The sequence below is a fragment of the Mus pahari genome, chromosome 8 (assembly GCF_900095145.1).
Source record: "Mus pahari chromosome 8, PAHARI_EIJ_v1.1, whole genome shotgun sequence".
Taxonomy (NCBI): Eukaryota; Metazoa; Chordata; class Mammalia; order Rodentia; family Muridae; genus Mus; species Mus pahari.
The window spans coordinates 9,708,415-9,728,388 of NC_034597.1; the positions used below are offsets into that span (position 1 = coordinate 9,708,415).

Consider the following 19,974-nt stretch of genomic DNA (forward strand, 5'->3'; position numbering starts at 1 on the left):
TGCACTCATTCTGGATCAACAGGCCAATTCCAATCCACTATATCTGGACCGTATCAGCACAGAGTCCAGCATACCCATGGCCTAAGTCTATCCAAGTGTACTCTTTCCTCAGAAGTGTGGGCCACTGCCAGGCCTGGCGCCGCAGTCTAATTCTCAGTAGTCAACAGAAGTGGAAATCAAGCTGAATTCTGAGTCAGATGGAGGAGTCAGGGCCCATTCTGGACGCGTGGAGAATTTTATGCTTTCCCCACCTAGTAGAGGATGAAACGAATAAGCCACTTTCTGACATAACTAAAATACGTGCTGTAGAGTCTAAGGATTTAGTCTTTTAACTTATGTATATTTGTATATGTCTATGTGAGAATAAGTGTATGTGTGCATGTGTCGAAATCCAGCTCGACATCCAGGTTAAACTGAGATATGATGTCGGTGATTGGGGCCATTGTTCATAGCAGCCTATGCAGAGAAGAGACTCTGCTAATAGCAGCAGGAGATTTACAGGGTGATGGGAGTAAAACTTAATTATCTGGGGCCAGAATTCTCAGTAACTGGGCAAGAAACTCTGAACTCTTTTAGCTTTTAAGAGGCCTGGGAGAAAGAAAAGGATAGAAGGTCATGCATATGCTCACACACACACACACACACACACTCACTCACTCACTCACTCACTCAGCCCGGCCTGACCACCTGTTTCATCAATTTCACAAGTGCACATGCATCCCTATATACATACACATATGCCTACATATATATTTATGCACACACACATATATATATATATATATATATATATATATATACAGTCAGACATATATACATTATATATATTGTACAGATAGACATATATACATATATACGCATTTGGTGGATGGAGCAGAGCCTCAACAACCACACTTTATGTTTTCTCTCAGCTTTTTTATAACTTCGTAGACAAAAGTTCTTAATAAAATTATGTCATAGATAAAATGTTAAAAGGGTGTTATAGAAGGATGTCAATAGCAAGTTCAAAGCAATGTTTCAGTTTGTAAGCTCATTATAAGTTCAAAGCAACAGTTTCACATAGCCTTGTTTTATCATGGAGCACACCTGTCAATTCATCCTTGAACCTGACCTAGAATGAACTTTTTCCTTGATCCTTAATCTGTCTCAAGTCTATTTTTCTTTCCAGCACAGTCTATATGATTGTTGTGCATGTAAGCTCACTGCATTCTTTCTCATGCAGCCTTTGCCTACTATCCTAAGAGGCCTGGGCACATTCTATTCTTGATTCTAACTTTATTATATCTTTCTGGCAATACAACTAAAACCATCTCCTTAAACTTCTATCTATTATCCTAACTTTCTAAAAGTATATGAATCAAATCAGGAATTCTATAAAGTCATTAATTTATCTAAATAGCTTTAATACATGAAAGTACATCTTCATAGTGATCTGCAGGAAATTTGCCCAGCAGAGTTGGTTAAAACTCAGGAAACAGTGGACTCTGTCAGATAGCAGGCTGATCAGCAACAAGAAACAATCCTGGGAAAAAGTCTATGCCTCTCCATAGTGCACATATCACAGCCATGCAAAATGATGGGCCATCTCTAGCTTGCCATAAGCTTTCCTGCATGACTCCTTCCATGTATGCTAGTGTGAGGATGAGTGTATGTGTGTGCACATATGCCTGTGTGGGAATATATTTATGTATGTATGTACATGTATGTCTGTGTGGAGATATGTGTACCCATGTGTGTCTGTGTGATAACATATGTGTGCATGTATCTGTATGTCTGTGTGGGGAGATGTATATTTGTATGTGGGTACATGTGTGTCTACGTGGGATGTGTCTTAGTTAGGGTTTTACCGCTGCGAACAAACACCAGGACCAAGGCAACTCTTATAAGGACAACATTTAATGGGACAGGTTTACAGGTTCAGAGGTTCAATTCTCAAGGCAGGAGCATGGCAGCATCTAGGCAGGCAGGCAGAGTTAAGAGTTCTACATCTTCATCTGAAGACTACTAGTAGGAGACTAACTTCCAGGCAGCTAGGATGAGGGTCTTAAGCCCACACTAACAGTGACACACCCACTCCAAGGCCACACCTTATTCCCTGGGCCAAACATATTCAAACCACTACAAGATGTGTGTGTGTGTGTGTGTGTGTGTGTGTGTGTGTTTGTGTATGAATGTATGTCTGTGTGGGTATATATTTATGTATATGCATGTGTATCTAAGTGAGAGTACATGTATACATGAGTGTCTGTGGGGAGATATGTGTGTGTGGTTGTCTATATAGGGATATGTGTATGGGTGATTTCTGTGTGGGGATATGTACATGTTTGTATGTTTTTGTGAGAATATGTGTACATGTATGTATGTCCATGTGGAGATATATGTGTGTATATGTATATGCACGCATGTCTGTGTGGGGATATGTGTTTGTGTGAGCAGATGTCCCAGAGATCAGAGGGATAACACTCTTTTAAGCTAAGTGTTTATATATGCATGTATGTCTGTAGAGGGATATATGGTGCATATAGGTTTGTGTGGGGATATGAGTATGTGAGTGCAGATACCTCCAGAGACCAGAGATGTCACTTCCTGGAGCTAGAGTTACAGGTGGTTATGAGTTACAAATAGTGCATGCTGGGAATTGAAATTGAGTCCTTTACAAGAGTCGTTTGCACTCTTACCCTGAGCAATCTCTCCTGTCCAAGATCTATTTTATTAAAAATCTAAGAAGCATCCATTGGAACTATACAGGTATGTAGCTCAGTCACTAAAATGCTTGCTGCATAGACATGAGGGCCTGACTTTAGTCCCTGGCACTCCATTAAAAAAATACAGGCATAGTGGTACATGCATGTAACCCAACCCTGGAGAAATGAAAACAGCGTCCAGATGGTCAATCTAACATAATTAGTGAGCTGTAGGTCAGTGGGAAATCCTGTCTTCAAAACATAAGATGGACAACCAATAAATAATACCAACATTGCTCTCTGGGGTTCACCACTTACATATGCAAGTGTGCTTGTACACCCCCACACACACACGAGAGTGAGAGAAAGGGGGAGGGAGAGAGGAAGAGAGGAAGGGAGGAAGGGAAGGCGGGAGAGCTATCAATGATCAGGTGCTATGGGAATCATAAAGTAGGTCATATCCCTTATATAACAAGGGCAAGCAGTAAACGACATCAAACATAGCAAGTATGGTCAGTTTTGAATACAGTGGAGGTTGTAAACAGTATGAAGGTATAGAGTTCTTGTGAGTGGAAGTTGAGGAAAGACTTCACTCCTCTAACTAGAGCATTGAAAACAGAAAAGGGCAAAATATCAAAGCATAAGAACCAGCCTTGAGGTCTCACCTTCAAGGCTCCAGATAGTCTTCATGAATTTGATCATCCAAAGAAGAAAGGTGTGGCAAAGTGACCTGCTGTGAGACTTCGGTCAGAGCAATGAGGTGATCTCTGCATGGGTTTTCTTCAGGAAGCTGATGAAAGCAGCTATTATACGAAGCTGTGCAGTACAGCATGACATGTGACATGTACCTTTTATAGATCCCTGATCTGTTCAAGAAAGTATCCCTCAGGATCCAAATGTAAATAATGGCTTCTCTGTGCCAGCTGTTCTGAGGTTTCTAGATTGATCAGGCTCCTTCTCTATTCCATCTGCCTCTACCATACAACCTTTGTGCCTGGGTCACCCCTGTGCCATCATGGGACTAGGGCAACCCAGGTCCACTAAGCACTAGCTCTCCAGTGCTTGTGGGTGAAACTCTCAAAAGCGTACCTAGGAATAGCTACCACTCCCTTCTTCCCTCTCCTTGAAAATGACTCTACCATGACTACTTTAAAAAGCAGATTTTAGCAGAAGAGATGTTTAAGTGACTTCTTAGTTTCTTCTTAGTCAGAAGAAACTTTGCAGGTGCTGGGACAGTAGCTTTGTGGTAGAAAGCTTATCCAAATGCACAAGGTTCTTGGTTCCACCACCTTGAGCACGTGGGCACAAGGGAAATTTTTCCTGAACAGAACACTAATAGCTTATGCTCTAAGATCAATAATTGACAAATGGTGCCTCATAAAATTGAAAAGCTTCTGTAAGGCAAAAGACACTGTCAATAGGACAAAAATGGCAACCAATAGATTGGGAAAAGATCTTTACCAACCCTATATCTGATAGAGGGCTAATATCCAATATATACAAAGAACTCAAGAAGTTAGACTCCAGAGAAACAAATAACCCTATTAAAAAATGGGGTATAGAGCTAAACAAAGAGTTCTCAACTGAGGAATACCAAATGGCTGAGAAGCACTTAAAGAAATGTTCACCATCCTTAGTCACCAGGGAAATGCAAATCAAAACAACCCTGAGATTCCATCTCACATCAGTCAGAATAGCTAAGATCAAAAAAATCAGGTAACAGCAGATGCTGGCTAGAATGTGAAGAAAGAGGAACCTCCATTTCTGTTGGGATTGCAAGCTGGTACAACCACTCTGGAAATCAGTTTGGCAGTTCCTCAGAAAATTGGACATAGTACTACCTGAGGACTCAGCCATATCACTCCTGGGCATATACCCAGAAGATGCTCCAACATGTAATAAGAACACATGCTCCACTATGTTCATAGAAGCCTTATTTATAATAGCCAGAAGCTGGAAAGAACTCAGATGTCCCTCAACAGAGGAATGGATACAGAAAATATGGTACATTTACACAATGGAGTACTACTCAGCTATTAAAAAATGAATTCATGAAATTCTTAGGCAAACAGATGGACCTAGAAAATATATCCATCCCATATACAACCAACAAACCCAAACACTATTGCATATGCCAGAAAGATTTTGCTGACAGGACACTGATATAGCTCTCTCTTGTGAGGCTATGCCAGTGCCTGGCAAATACAGAAGTGAATGCTCACAGTCATCTATTGGATGGAACACAGGGCCTCTAATGAAGGAGCTAGAGAAAGTACCCGAAGAGCTAAAGGTGTCTGCAACCTTATAGGAAGAACAACAATATGAACTAACCAGTACCCCCCCCCCCCAGAGCTGTGTCTCTAGTTGCATATATAGCAGAGGATGACCTAGTCAGCCATCACTGGGAGGAGAGGCCCTTGGTCTTGCGAAGATCATATTCCACAGTACAGGGGAATGCCAGGGCCAGGAAGCGGGGGAGTGGGTGGGTTGGGGAGGAAGGCAGGGAGAGGGTATAGGGGACTTTGGGGATAGCATTTGAAATGTAAATGAAGAAAATATCTAATAAAAATTGAAAAAATTTAAAAAGAAAATATAATCCTGAATGAGGTAACCCAATCACAAAAGAACACACATGATATGCATTCACTGATAAATGGATAGTAATTAGTCCAGAAGCTCAGAATACCCAAGATACAATTCACAAACCACATGAAGCTCAAGAAGAAGGCAGACAATAGTATAGATACTTCGGACCTCCTTAGAAGGGGAAACAAAATACCCATGGGAAGAAATATAGAAACAAAGTGTGGTGCAGAGACTGAAGGAAAGGCCACCCAGAGACTGTCCCACCTGGGGATCCATTCCATATACAGTTACCAAACCTAGACACTATTGCAGATGCCAACAAGAGCTAGCTGACAGGAGCCTGATAACTCTGTCTCCTGAGAGGCTCTGCCAGTGCCTGACAAATACAGAAGTGGATGCTCTCAGCCCAACCATTGGACTGAGCACAGGATCCCCAATGGAGGATCTAGAGAAAGGGCCGGAGAAGCTGAAGGGGTTTGCAGCCCTCTAGGAGGAGCAACAGTATGAACCAATCAGTACCCCCAGAGCTCCCAGGGACTAAACTACCAACCAAACACATGGAGGAACCCAGGGCTCCAGCTGCATATGTAGCAGAGGATGGCCTTGTCAAACATCAATGGGAGGAGAGGCCCTTGGTCCTATGAAGGCTTGATGTTCCAGTGTAGGGGAATGCCAGGACAGGGAAGTGGGAGTGGTTGGGTTGGTGAGCAGGGGGGAGTGGGGATGGGATAGGGGGTTTTCAGAGGGAAAAAGAGGAAAGGGGATAACATTTGAAATGTGAATAAAGAAAATATCTAATTAAAAAAAAGGAGAAAAAATGCTTTGAAGCTCCAACTTGAGACTTGTGTCTCTCAAAGGAGGAAACTATCTCGTCAACAGCATTACTCTCATGATCACCATCATCATTACCCTCGTAATCCTCTCCTCCTCCTCCTCCTCTGTCTCCTCCTTCATCACCATGTAAGAAGCTGGGGATGCTATCTTGTTACCCCAGCTCTAGGAAGCTGAATGGTAACACAGTGGTTGAGTACTTTATGAGACCCTGGGTTCAATCCCCACTACCATAAAGAAAGAAAAATTCAAAGAACTCTTAGCTATGCCTCTAACCCCCACCATACCAAGAGAGAATTTCAAAGTTGTCATGTTAAGTTGCAATGTTTTAAAGTAATTTGTTACACAGAAATGGCTAACCAAAATGGAACTCAATAAATTTTGAAGTTGAACATGTAGCTCCACTGTTACATCCTCAGAGACAGTGCAGTCAAGCACTGAACCACAGTCAGTTTGCATATTTGCAAACGAGTTCTGGTTGGTTTGGGGGATTGTGTGTGTGTGTGTGTGTGTGTGTGTGTGTGCGCGCGCGCGCGCGCGCACGTGCTCAGAATGGAAACCACACTCTTTTGAACAGTGAATTATTTCTACAAGAATGCCAAGAAATCTTACTTAAAAACACCATAGCTAACAGCCTGTCTAGTTAGCCTTAACTGCCAACTTAACACAGCCTAGAGGACGTGAAAGGAGAAGCCTCAATTGAGGACTTATCTAGATCTGATTGACTTACGTGACAATTCTGTAAAGAATTGTATTAATATAAGAGGGGACTGTCTAATGTGGGCTGAGCTGTATGAGAAAGCTCTTGCTTGGGTTCTTGCCCTGTTGCCCCTTAATAAGAGGCTATGACAAGGAAGGTATAAGTTAAATTAGCTTTTTCCTCCCCTAAGCTGCTTTTGGTGGGATTGTTTTATCACAACAACAGAAAGCAAACTAGAACAATATCCATGTACCAAAAGTTTTCCATAATTATGACCTTTCCATAGTCAAAGGGACTTTTTAGGGTTTATGTTTCCTACATGGCTGACATATTTAGAAGACTGCATACTAATTCATTAATTTTTATGTTCTAATGTCCCACCTTGTTCTGGAAAAGGATGACAGGCTTGTGACCTTAATAGTGCAATAGCCATGAGAGATAAGACTCATGATGTCATGGAAGCTGCACCTATTCATTGATTAGAGGTGAGGGTCTGGCCCCCTAAAGGAGCTACTTCATCATTTATCTCTTAAGGTCAGGATCCAGCCATGTCAGAAAAGAGATGGTGGTTTGATCTGCTTTCCAGACTTGTACCTCCTTCTGAGAAAATGAGAGTGTTTGGCAAGTGAGGAACGTTTGTAAAATTCATAATGAAACTAAAGCCATGCTGCAAGTCATGTTCAAAGCATTCAAATCATGTTCTTTCCATGATTTTCCTCAATCTACTTCAGTCACTGAGGTAACAAAATGTTTTCAACACTGAAGACACTTAGGAAAGCAGAATTGGACTGAGGAGGGAGGCTCATTTCTATCCTCTCCCAGGGAGGCAGGAAGACATTGGCACAAAATCCACGCCCACTGCAGTGAGCTGTGTACATCATTATCTGGGGACACAGTCCATCTGTTCTCCTCCCTGGTTCATTACAGGGGTGTAGCTGGCAAACTTTCTGTACAAAAATGAAATGTGGCCTTTCAAGTCAGGGCACATCTGCCCTATTTCTACCCCTGCCGAGTCACTGCCTGATGACCACATTCTCAGCTGAGGCAGTGTCAGACAGGGCAGGACTGAAGCATCAGATAGGTCCATATGTGGTCTGTGAGGTGAGGTCAGGGCACAATCTATGGCCCTAAATTATCACCACTTCAGAAACAAGCAGGAGAGCCTAGCTTCAGGAGCAGACACTGGAGCCAGACTGCCTGGCTCTAATCCATCCTAATTGTGTAAGCTTGAGTTAGTTATTTCTTTCCCTCTCTGGTCATTTGCCCTGTATCCACCTCAGGTGGGGTAAAACATAACTGGACTGGACACAGAGGTGCCTGGAATCTGGTGCTCCAGGCATCTTCCCTACACTGTACAACTCTCATCTTACCTCACTCATCCCAGACCAAGTAAGCCTGGAGTCGGGTCCACGGCACCGGGGCCCTGACAGTGTCCTTCTACATTGTTTTCCAATGGTGTGAGCAGACAATGTGCTGAACAAACAGAGAGAAGAACTCATCCACCTGGCTGAATGCCACTCTGCCAGTGCCAAGGAGCTGCAAGACTAAGCCAAGATGTCCTTGGCTTTCACCTGGCCGTTTGCAACAAGGCCAACTGGCCACATTTCCTACTTACCTGAAACAATGCTAAGAAAACCTCAACCCAGAGAGCCAGCTGGCAGAGGTCTGTGTAACTTCAGCTTCCTCAGTGTTGAATGGAGACTGATGCCATACCTGCACACACACCTGAACCCCATTTCATACCTCTCTGTCCCTACTGCCCAGAGGAGCTAGGGAGCTGGGAGTTCCAGAGCATCTTCATAGGGTCTCCACTTCTGGATGTTTTACCGTGAGCCCATAGTCCAGCCCACCCTAACCTGCCTTAACCCCAGCAGCTTCTTGCTCATCCCTTCCCAAACCAACCAGCCATACACCTCACCTAGCCTCTGTCCTGTTTGTAGCCCTTCAGGGAGCATTGTTTTGTATTTAGAAGATGTTTCTGTTCTCCTGTTGTCCATGGGACTGAAAATGATGCTTCTCTGCCATGCTCTACCCAGCTAGGTCTCTTTTCTGTCCTTGGGAATTTGCACTGCTGTATTAGTCACTCTTCTTGATATCTTGGCCAACTCCTTGACAGGGACAGTTTCAAGGAAGGAAGGTTTATTCTGGATTACAGTTTGAGAAGAATAGTCCCTCGTGGCTGAACTAGTTAGGGTTATTGTTGCAGTAAAATACCATGACCAAAGCAACTTGGGAAGGAAAGAGTTTATTTCATCTTATACTCCCAGGTAACAGTTCATCACTGAGGAAGTCAGGACAGGAACTCATGCAGAGCAGGAACCTGGAGGAGCTGATGGAGAGGTCGTGGACGGATGCTGCCTACTGGCTTGCTCCCTATGCTCAGATTACTTTCTTACAGAGCCCAGGACCACCAGCCTAGCGATAGACACCTGAAATGAGCTGGGCCTTTCCCCATCAGTCATTAGTTAAGTGCCTTGCCAGGTCATACAGAGGCATGTCCTTAGTTGAGGTTTCCTCCTTTCCCTTAGTGCCCCCTGTCTCCTGACCTTGGTGGACATGTCATCTCCAGACTTATCACAAACAACAGTTCTTCAGTGAATTTCTTTTTCTTGCCTATCACTGATCATCTCTTACCACAAGGCAGTTTATCTTATGAGAGACATTGTTCACTGCTGTAATCTCAGCATCAAGAGTGAAATCTGGCCCATAGTATTTACTGGATATGTGCTGCAAGGTCATGTATGAACAAGAAAGCTGTCTGCCCCACTTCATCCAAAGGCCTGGTGCACATCAGGCAGAAGCACAAAGGCTTTGTTCTTTCCCTTTGAGAAGGCTCTATCCCTGATGAGCACCTATATAACTGTGAAAAATAAGAGTAAGAGATGCTCAGTGCCATCAACGTGACCCCACTGGCCACCACGAATATGAAGAGAAGATCAGTGTCGTTTCAGATGAGATCGTCTAACAAGATGTCTAGGAGTAGACAGAATTCAGTGAACAGAGGCGACAGACTGAAGTAGGGACTTCAGAGGAAGGAAAGATCCAGAGAGAAAGATGCAGTAGAAAAGAGTCAGTCTGTGGGATAAAGGTGGTAAGGTCAGATGAGCTGAGCCAAGTGGCTCATTTAGGGCTTAGAGGATGGAAGTCAGTGCTACTGCTGGAATGCCCTCTGAGCAAGCCAAGCAGGCCCTCTCTCCACAGGTAAACACAAGCTGATGCTGGAGCTTGGTATCAGGGCAGTTACATACTGGGCATAGGATCCTTAGTACCCAAGGCATAGTCACAATAAGCTAACAGATTCATGACGAATCCAGCAATGTGCACTCCTTATGGGTGAAAATGTACAGGGAAGCCACATAGGTGTTTGCATTCCACTGTGGCAGTTCTCTGTAGCAGGAGGCAGCTCACCTCCTCACACATTCTTCTTCTTTTCCCTATTACCTGAGGTCCATTATGGAAACAAACCCTAATGATACAACAGAAGGCTTTTTTTCTACTCTGCTGTTCATTTCCCATCAGGAAAGCCTGTGAAGTTACATCTAAGCTGTAATTTTATCATTGCCATATTCCCTTGCATGATTTTCCTCCGTCTTTCAAGTCATTGGTCACAGGAAGTGATTCCCCTGCTTTTCTACTAGCAGATGGAGTGGAAACTGGTAGGTGGAAGCATCATCCAGGACACTGGGCTGACCATTTCGATAGTCAAATTAGACCTGCCCAGTAGATATTTGAATGTTTGGGTGCTGGGGAGATGGTCAGTTGGTAAAGTGCTTTCTATGCAAACATGAGTATCTGGGCTTAAGTTTCCAGCACAACACAGAGGCTGAGTGTATTCCTGAAAGACAGAGATATTCAGATCCCTGGGGCTCACTGGATAGGCCGGCTAACTGAATCAGTGAGCTCAACATTGAGTGAGAGACCTTGTCTCAAAACATAATCTGGGAATAGAGAGATAAGTCAGCAGTTAAGACCACTGCCAGTTCTTCCAGGGAGGCCTAGGCTCGATTCCCAGCACCACACGGTGCCTCCGAACCATCTGCAACTCCAGTTCCTAGGTATCTAATGCTTTTTCTGGTCTCCAGAGGCACCAGACACATATAGGGTGCACATGCACACACACACACACACACACACGTGCATATGTAATGTATGCATGTAGGTAAAACATCTGTAAACATAAAATAAAAATGAATACATTTTTTAAATAAATTAAAATTCATCATTATGATGAACAGCAGAATCTAGAAAGAAACTGAAGAAGGCACCTGATATCAACCCCGGCTTCTAAATGCACACATATGCACATGACATATACCAATGCATATGTACACACATGTGAACAGGCACCTGATATCAACCCTGGCTTCTAAATGCACACATATGCACATGGCATATACCAATGCATATGTACACACATGTGAACACACACACACACACACACTTTAACACAAAACTCCCTACCTTGTCAATATATGGCCATGTTTATTTAGCAGCTGACCTTCCTTCCCAACAAGCTTGTGAAGAAGACAGGAGGCAAGAGCAGTCTCCTTTTCAGGGGAAGAAGAAAATACAAGCCAACAAGGATATTTTCCAGATGCAGGAATCCGAAATAGGGTTGACATTCATTTTTCCTTAACTCAGGCAATGACAGAAAGTAGGACAGGAATTGTATTCATCGTTAGTCTATCTATCTGATCTGTGTCTAGAAAAGCCATGTCATTGGTTACCTCAAATACCCCCATTCACTATGAAAACATGACAGAACTCAGATCCGATAAATTCACTACCCCCAAAACAAGAAACAGCAACAACAAAACCAGATGGTCCTATGGGTAATTTCAACGAGGACAGCACTGCCCACATTTTCTGTGAACACACACATTCTTGAAATTCTCCCCAAGGCTTGCAGGGCCTGACTGCTCCTGTGGCTCCTGATACACAAGCAACTTGAGTGTAAGAGTTATCTGCTGTCCTATGAGGTATGACCACTGACAGGGTGTAGGGAGAAAGATGGTTGCTGCAGTGCTCCAAGCTGAATTTGCTCACTGACATCCTCGAGTGGCTCCAAACTACCAGGAGCAGCACATCCCACAACCTCTGTGGAAAGACAGATCCTCTAGTTCCACCTGGTTCTAGATTCAGACCCAATAGGTGAAGCCTAGAAGTGAAGTTTGGGGCCACAGTGTCTTGCCATGGTCAGTGAATATTGTCATTGTGACTCCTCTACAAATAGGGGAGTATAATTATGTTCCACCTACCACTCTCACTCCCCACTCCCACCACTGGGTGTCTTGGAGAAACCAGGTCTTCTTCACACCTGTTCACGTAGTATTAGACAAAGATGGCTGCCATCGCACAGTCATGAGTCTCTGGTGTTTTTTGGTGGCATCTATAACTCCTAGAGGATACTTGAAGACACTACCTGATTCCAGGTGTCAGAAAGTGAACAGATGTTTCAGATATGTTTCCCTTTTCTGCTTTTGGACTTATGCAAAGGCCTAGACTTCTGTGAGCCACATAGGATAGAGAAGTAGAGGTTGGCATCCATGTGCTGTTAAGCCATGCATACATAGTATCACAAAGACAAGAATGGACAGTAGAGAGGCTTGTCCTCATGGAAAATACAAAAATAGCACAAAATAACCCTAGTTGCGAATGCTCACTGAGGACAGGTGGCTTGTGAATGTGGGAAATCTACCATGCACAAGTCACTTAAGGCTGGTCTGAAACCATGATTCTAAATAATCAGGTCCAAAAGGGACTGAGAACATCCCCCAAGTGATAACCGTTTCACTGTCCACTCTGCCCAGTGCAGTTGTGGATTGTCTTCGAGCAAGTAAACAGCAAAGAACTCTGAGGACATAAAAGACAAGCTGATGTCCCACCTGCCCTAAGGTTTGCCCTGTTTGTTCAACTGAGTTCCCTGCAGGGAGATGAGATTGTCACCCTCAATGCTCAGCTGAGAACACCTCAAACTGGAGTCCACAGTTAGAAGCCCTAGGGCTTGTTAGGGCTCACCAACTGTGTGCTTCCATTACTTTCTCAACACACACCCCAGAACACACAGTGCTCTGAATGTGCCCACCAGCAACCTAGAATTCTTACCACAGGCCTAAGTATGACCCTTGTACCAGCAACATATACCTATCTCTCTTTCTTCCCCCTCCCTCCCTCCCTCCCTCCCTCCCTCTTCCCCACTTCTTCTTTCCATCAACAATCCTGTGAGCATTATCCCTTGCGGGGGTGGGGGATGGCTATTAAAGCAATGGCCAAAGTATACACATTTGCTAAAAAACATAACTGATGTCAAAGTTATCTACTTTGTCAACACACAGGGGCAACCAGAAGAGACAGTCCTTTAGCACTACCATATGAGAGCTGTAATAAACCCAGGTTTCTTCAGCTTTGCTGAAATTGTTCTCACTTCTCCTCCTCAGCCAGAAGACATTGGACAAGCACCCATTGTGAATGCCCCAGAAGGTGGCAAGGTTGACCTGGAAGCCTTCAGTCATTTTACAAAAATCATCACACCAGCAATCACCAGAGTGGTGGATTTTGCCAAAAAGTTGCCCATGTTTTGTGAGGTGAGAACATGGCTCTTCTGTCTGGGTCACTTTTCTTTATAGCTCCATTTCCAAGAGTGCAGGGTATTGTTTAACAGCAATCAGCAGGACTCCATGCTAGGAAAGCAGAGTTGGTGCAAAGTGAGAATGTCTGCTGAGGCTGCAGCTCAATGGAGAGCACTTGCCTTGTATGCCTGACCTTGGATCTATTCCCAGTACTGTCAAAAGAAAAGGGCTGGTTCCCCAATTGTGCCTTCTCTCTACAGCCATTGCTGGGTGACAGACAAAATTAGCTTAGCAAGTAGATTGCTGCAGTTTGAGCTTACATCTGTAGTCCTTCTACAGCATATCCCAGAGATGACAGCATATCCCAAAGATGGCTTTGTGATCAGTTCTTAAAGCTGAATAATTGAAGCTGAATGGCCCCCACAGCAAGACTCTCACTGTCCCTGTGGGGATCTCTTTGTCCCTAGGAGCTTGATCTCTTGCCCTCTTTGGAGTCTGGAAAGCTCACCAACAAAGCCCAAGCTTTCCCTCAGAGACACTTCCTCCCTCTCTTAGCACATGTTCCACCTCACCTCAGCTTACACCCTGAATCACTTTGACAGCCCTATCCTACAGCAGGTGAGAACAGAGCCACTACAGGGGATGCACAAGAATCCTGGTCATGAGTGTCTGACCTGAGTCGTGTCATCTTTGAGATTTACACTGGTGTCTCTTTAAAACAGTTGGCATGTTCAGATAGGAGCACACATATAGAGTGTTGTCCTGCCCTGCCTGAGTGACAAGCACTGCACACATCTTAGCTACTGATGCTGTTATTTCTTTTCTTTGTCTTTCTGGAACATTCCAAGTAGGCTAGGCTAACCAACTTGTCAGTTCCACAATTCACCTGTGTCTTCCATCCCCGCCCTAGGATTACAAGTGGGTACCACCACCACCACACCTAGCTTTAAAGAGTAAAAACCCATGGATTTTGGGAAACAAGGTTCAGGTTCAAGCACCATATCCTGAATATGCTGTCTTCCAGGCTCAATTTCATCGTGACATTTCCATGCTGCCTCTGACTTTCTGAACCTAATAGGGCTGACGATATCCTCTGTGGAACATCTATCTCCCTTTGCGAAATTCCAACAGGTGCCAGACCATTGCTCTCACACCTTCAAGGAAGCCCAGACCGTTAGCATGTAGAGACAGCACAGACTGGAGTGAGCCTCTTCCATAAGCTTCAAGAAAAGTGTATCGTTCTTCCTCAGCTGAGAGAACCAAGTTTCTCTGTCTAGGATGAACATCTGCTGCCTTAACTGCCAGCTCATCTGTGCTGTGAGTTTACAGTAAGGACAGCCAAGCTGGAATTAGGGTGAATCAGATACTGGAGGGAGAAATGTCTTATTGCTTATTTTTGAGCATCTGTAGAATCCATACCCAGAAGGACAGAGCAGTAGCCTAAGGAGAGGAACTGAGACAGAGAAAACACTTTCCTCCTTCTGACTTTTAATATTTTTAATTAATATTTATGATCATTCTAGATGATGAATAAATAGTACCATTTCTAATTTCCTTCCTGTTGTTGGGAAAAACTTGGGGGAAGAAAGGGTTATTGGACTTACACTTCTAGGTCTGCTGAGTGGTTCTTCTCCAGAGTGGGCTCAGCGGTGTATGGTCTTGGACAACACTAAGGATGAGACCCACAGAGAACCCTGGAGGAGCTGGAACAGGTTCTGTTCTGTTCTCTCCAGCCAATCCTCCCTGCTGTCTGTAACCTAGCTCAGCCCTCCTCCTTCCAACTCCCTCTTGAGTCAGGCATCCAAGGATATAATTAAAACAAGTCAGGACTTAAACAAAAGCAGATCATGAATGTGTTATCTAATAGAATCCTTAGGCAGAGATGCCTGTTTCTCATAGAGAAATAAAAAACAGTTTAAAGTTGAACTTTGAGTCGGCTGACTACTGAACAGAAGTAGACTGCTCAGTGTCTGCCAGCAGGGTTGATTTAGTTGCATAAAGTAACCTAAACTGGACTAGTCAAGAGTCCCCACCTCCAAAAAGAAGCTACAACAGTTTCAAGGAAGACTTAGACATTATGTACAATTTACATAGTCTTTGTTCATGGAAATTTTCCCATAGTTTACGTATTGAGAAGATGTGTTGGCCTTGAATTGTGATAGAGCTAGTTTCAAACCACAGCCTTATCTACAAATATCCCTATACCAGGCATACCAGCACATTGCAGTCTGAGTGCCTGTTTATCACATGTGTGAATGAAACTGGAATTCAAATGTTTACCTTACTGTGAAGTTTAACTGAGATGACTGTAAATTTTAACAAGAAACAGAAGATGTAACAGTCATTCAGACCCTTTCAAATGACATCAATATTGAATTCTTGAACTTTCTCTCCAACCCCAGAAAATAATTTTCTATTTTTACTATTTTGCCACATGGAGTTCTGTTATAAAGTTTTATTAGCCCATTGTCATAAAACCTAAATAACATGGTGTCCAAATAAGCTTAAAATGACCCTGAAATCTGAGCAGAAAGATCTAGCTTGTCCATTGACTCTGGTATCTCGATCACGAAATATAGAAATCTGGAAGCCAGGACACTGGATTCTGGCTTCACCTCTGCCCTGGATTTGCTGGTTGACCATGAGTAAAGCTTGTACTGCCGTAGTCACTTGCATCTGGCACCTTCTAGTTTTGTACTTCCTGAAAAGCTCAGTTGCCCACTGACCGGCAGAGCTACACACAATAAAAGAAGATGAGTCTTGAACTCTGCTCAGTCGCACTTTCAAGTAAAACTCCAAATGAAGGGCTGACTGATGGAGGTTTCCGCATGCCTATAACACCAGTTGAAGACCTGTGCTAAAAGAAATGTAAACTACTGAAAGTAACCAGCCTGGAGATTTAAAAACAGTGATTAAGGGGGCTGGAGAGATGGCTCAGCAGTTAAGAGCACTGGCTGTTCTCCCAGAGAACCCAGCACCAACATGCAGCTCACAACCACCCATACCTCTAGTTCTAAGGATCCAATTACCTCTTTTGGTGCATAGACATGTATGCAGTCAAAACACTCATATACGTTTTCTAGGTAGTTGTAGTCTGAGCATGTTATTACATACCTGTAGTCTGAGCATGTTATTACATACCTGTAGTCTGAGCATGTTATTACATACCTGTAGCTCCTGCATTTGGGAGGCAGAGGCAGATTGCCACTATTTTAAGGCCAGCTTAGTCTGCATAGTGAATTCCAACCCAGCCAGAATTTCACAGGAGATTGCCTCAGAACAAACATGGCTGTAAGTGTCCCTCCAGGTAGAGAATGAGAGGAAGGGCTGCAGAGGATGCAGACCTAGGTTGGCCATCAAGGCTCTGTGGCTGCTTTTCCAGCACCCTAGCTGGCACTCATCCTCTGCTTCTTTTCAGCTGCCATGTGAAGATCAGATCATCCTCCTCAAAGGCTGTTGCATGGAGATCATGTCCCTTCGAGCTGCTGTGCGCTATGACCCAGACAGCGAGACTCTAACTTTGAATGGGGAAATGGCAGTGACACGGGGCCAGCTAAAAAATGGGGGTCTTGGGGTGGTGTCAGATGCCATCTTTGACCTGGGCATGTCTCTGTCATCTTTCAACCTGGATGACACTGAAGTTGCCCTGCTTCAAGCGGTCCTGCTAATGTCTTCAGGTGAGTATGCTGAGATTCTCAAGGGTGTGAGAAGAGCTTTGTAGGGTGGGGTGGGAGGTCTGGTGCTAATTCACATCACTTAATGGGTTGTCTGCCTCCCTTTAGTTTCAGAGACTTATCTGGCTCCCTTGCATCAAAAAACTAGAAGGGTTAATTGACAGAGAGCTGAATGAGGGATTATCTAGCTTGGAACTCACTGCATAAACCACACTGGCCTCTACCTCAGATGCTCTTTGAAATTGTTTGTGGAAACAGTTATATCTGTGGCATTACAGAAGTGTGTGTTGCCTTGGCCTGGGATTCTGACAGAGCTAGCTAGCTACAAGTCCCTGCCTCACTCACAGAACATTTGTATTAAGTCTCAACCAGCATCTTACCATTCAGCTGCCTGAATTTACATATCTCCAAATAAAGTTGAAATTAAAATATTTATCTCACTGTATTATTGTGAAGACTGACTAAGGTAACTGAGTCTTGGTATGATGCCCAATTTGGATAGGGAAAGGCCGCCGGCAGGGGCAGCTGAAGCCCTGTGAAATGATCCCCATTTGCAGACAGTTCATCTACCCCTGCCTACTTCTGCCTTTGCACATGCTGGGTACAGGTGTGAGAGATAGCGCCATCCTATGGATCACTTGGCTCAAGTTTTAGTTTCCTCTTACTGAACAGCACACCAACCCAAACCTGAGTGCTTAAGACCTCTGAGACAGCCAGAGCTAGAGCTAAGCACGGCTGCAGATGTTGCTCCAAGCAGCCTTTCCTCTGAAAGAGCACCCAGACCCTTACATGGCTGCTGGGTTCCAAGAGGGAGGGCTTCAAGCATTAGAAAACAAAAGCTGACCAGACTTAAATCCCACGGCCACATTCTATTGACCAACTAGCTCCAGCTCCAGCCCATTCAACAGTGACTCACCAGTCACCCCACCAGAGAGGACATCCTGCTGTCTTTAACCTGCCACCATCTTTTTAACCAACATCCATCAGAACTCTAGCTCCCAACAGTGGAGGCTTAATGACAGATCCAGCCTCTTTTTATTTACATCATAATAAATAAATGCAAAGCACACTGCATTGTTTAAGGGCAGCTAGTCTTAAAATACAGAAAATTGTTTCAGGCTCTCCTCTTCATTTCACAACAGGTTAAGTTTTTATTTCTTAAGTACTTGTCATTTTCTGACACCATCAGCTAGTTACACTTAGAGGTCATAGATATGTAAAGCCAGTGTTCAGCAGGTTCCAAAACTGTTTACCAGGTATGTGGCCAAACGTCCACAAAACCTGAGTCACAGACATCTTCAGAGTTTTTTACTGAGCTGAAGCTTTCTAAGTATTTTTAAACTGATCTAGAAATTCATTTCCTACATAAAATTTAGATATGGCAGATATTTTAAAAGCAGTAATATTTAAAATTATGTTTGTGGAAAATTTCAAATATAGACAGAATGGCACACTGAACTCTTTGGGTGACTTTGGACAGACTCCAGGGGGTTCCATTTTCCCAATACCTACTGTTCTCACCCTGGTGTAACACCCTCCCTGTGACTTGCTTTTAACCAATAGAACCACTGTTACCTCATGAGATTCTATCTGTAACATAAAATCATTGCAACCAGACTTATTCTATCAGGGCCTTGGGGACTCTGAGAGATTGACACCCATGTGGATCAAGTTCTCACAGTGCAGGAAGTGCTCAGCTGTTCCAGGCTACAGTCCGTGGTCACGTGACCCTGAGTGTTTCAGGGAACAGAGAGTCCTCGGGGGAATATGATTTGGAGCCTCTGTAAAGGCCACCTTTGTGATACAGCCTCTCGAAATTAAAATAGAAATTGAACATATGTTGGAATTATAGTCACGGAGGGATGAAAGCAAGTTTTAGCTAAGTCATTATTGGTACAAAGAAAGGTCTAAATAATGTTGACTTACACAGGAAGGAAGCTATTTCTTCTGTAACATCTTCTAATTGTATGACCTAAATAAGGCAGAAAGAAAGAATCAATGTGAGGCTAGTCTGACTTCAATACTGTTCCAATAATTACTACCCTTTTGAACACTTTTTTAACAAGAAAGTGTTCAAGGACACAAAATCTTCAGCAAGAACCTTTGGCTTTAATAAAGAAACTTGTTATTTAATTAAAGTTTTTCTGCAGGCATTTGTTTTCATAGTTACCATCAGCTTATGGAAAATGGATTTTATTACTGTGTAATAAGATGTTTCCTCTAGAAAAAGTCAGTAAGAAGAGAGAATAGGTAGAGATGGCAAATGTGTCTGTTTTACATTACTATGACAAACACTCCATAAAACCAACTTGAGGGATGGAAGGTTTACCTTGGCTCACGGTTCCAGAAGCTTGTGTCCACAGTTGACTGGTCCCATTGCTTTCATGCCTGTGGCGAGAAAGAACATCATGATAAGAAGCTCAGGGTAGGCCGGATGTGGTGGCACTCCCTCTTAATCCTAGCACTCAGGAGGCAGAGGCAGGCGGATTTCTGAGTTCAAGGCCAGCCTGATCTACAGAGTGAGTTCCAGGACAGCCAGGGCTACACAGAGAAATCCTGTCTTGAAAAAAAAAAAGAAAGAAAGAAAAAAAGAAAAAGAAAAAAAAAGAAAAAAAAAAGAAGCAGGAGCTCAGGGTAAAGTGAAGTTGTTCAAATTATGGCTGCCAGGAAGCAGCACACACCCCTCCCCCACCACAGTATCCCTCTCAGCACTGCACCCCTCCCCCACCACAGTATCCCTCTCAGCACTGCATCCCTCCCCCACCACAGTATCCCTCTCAGCACTGCACCCCTCCCCCACCACAGAATCTCTCTCAGCACTGCACCCCTCCCCACTACAGTATCCCTCTCAGCACTGCACCCCTCCCCCACCACAGTATCTCTCTCAGCACTGCATCCCTCCCCCACCACAGTATCCCTCTCAGCACTGC

The 19,974-nt window shown here is 43.9% G+C and overlaps 1 protein-coding gene across 9 annotated transcripts in view; it reads left to right on the forward strand.

Moving 5' to 3' along the window:
* Thrb (thyroid hormone receptor beta) overlaps nt 1-19,974 on the forward strand; it is a 356,182-nt gene that overhangs the window by 334,445 nt on the left and 1,763 nt on the right. For all 9 annotated transcript variants that reach the window (XM_029541431.1, XM_021203598.2, XM_029541433.1 and 6 more), the window contains 2 exons: nt 13,239-13,385; nt 16,789-17,047. In XM_029541431.1, the coding sequence (XP_029397291.1) occupies nt 13,239-13,385; nt 16,789-17,047 (406 nt within the window). The remainder of the gene's footprint in view (nt 1-13,238; nt 13,386-16,788; nt 17,048-19,974) is intronic.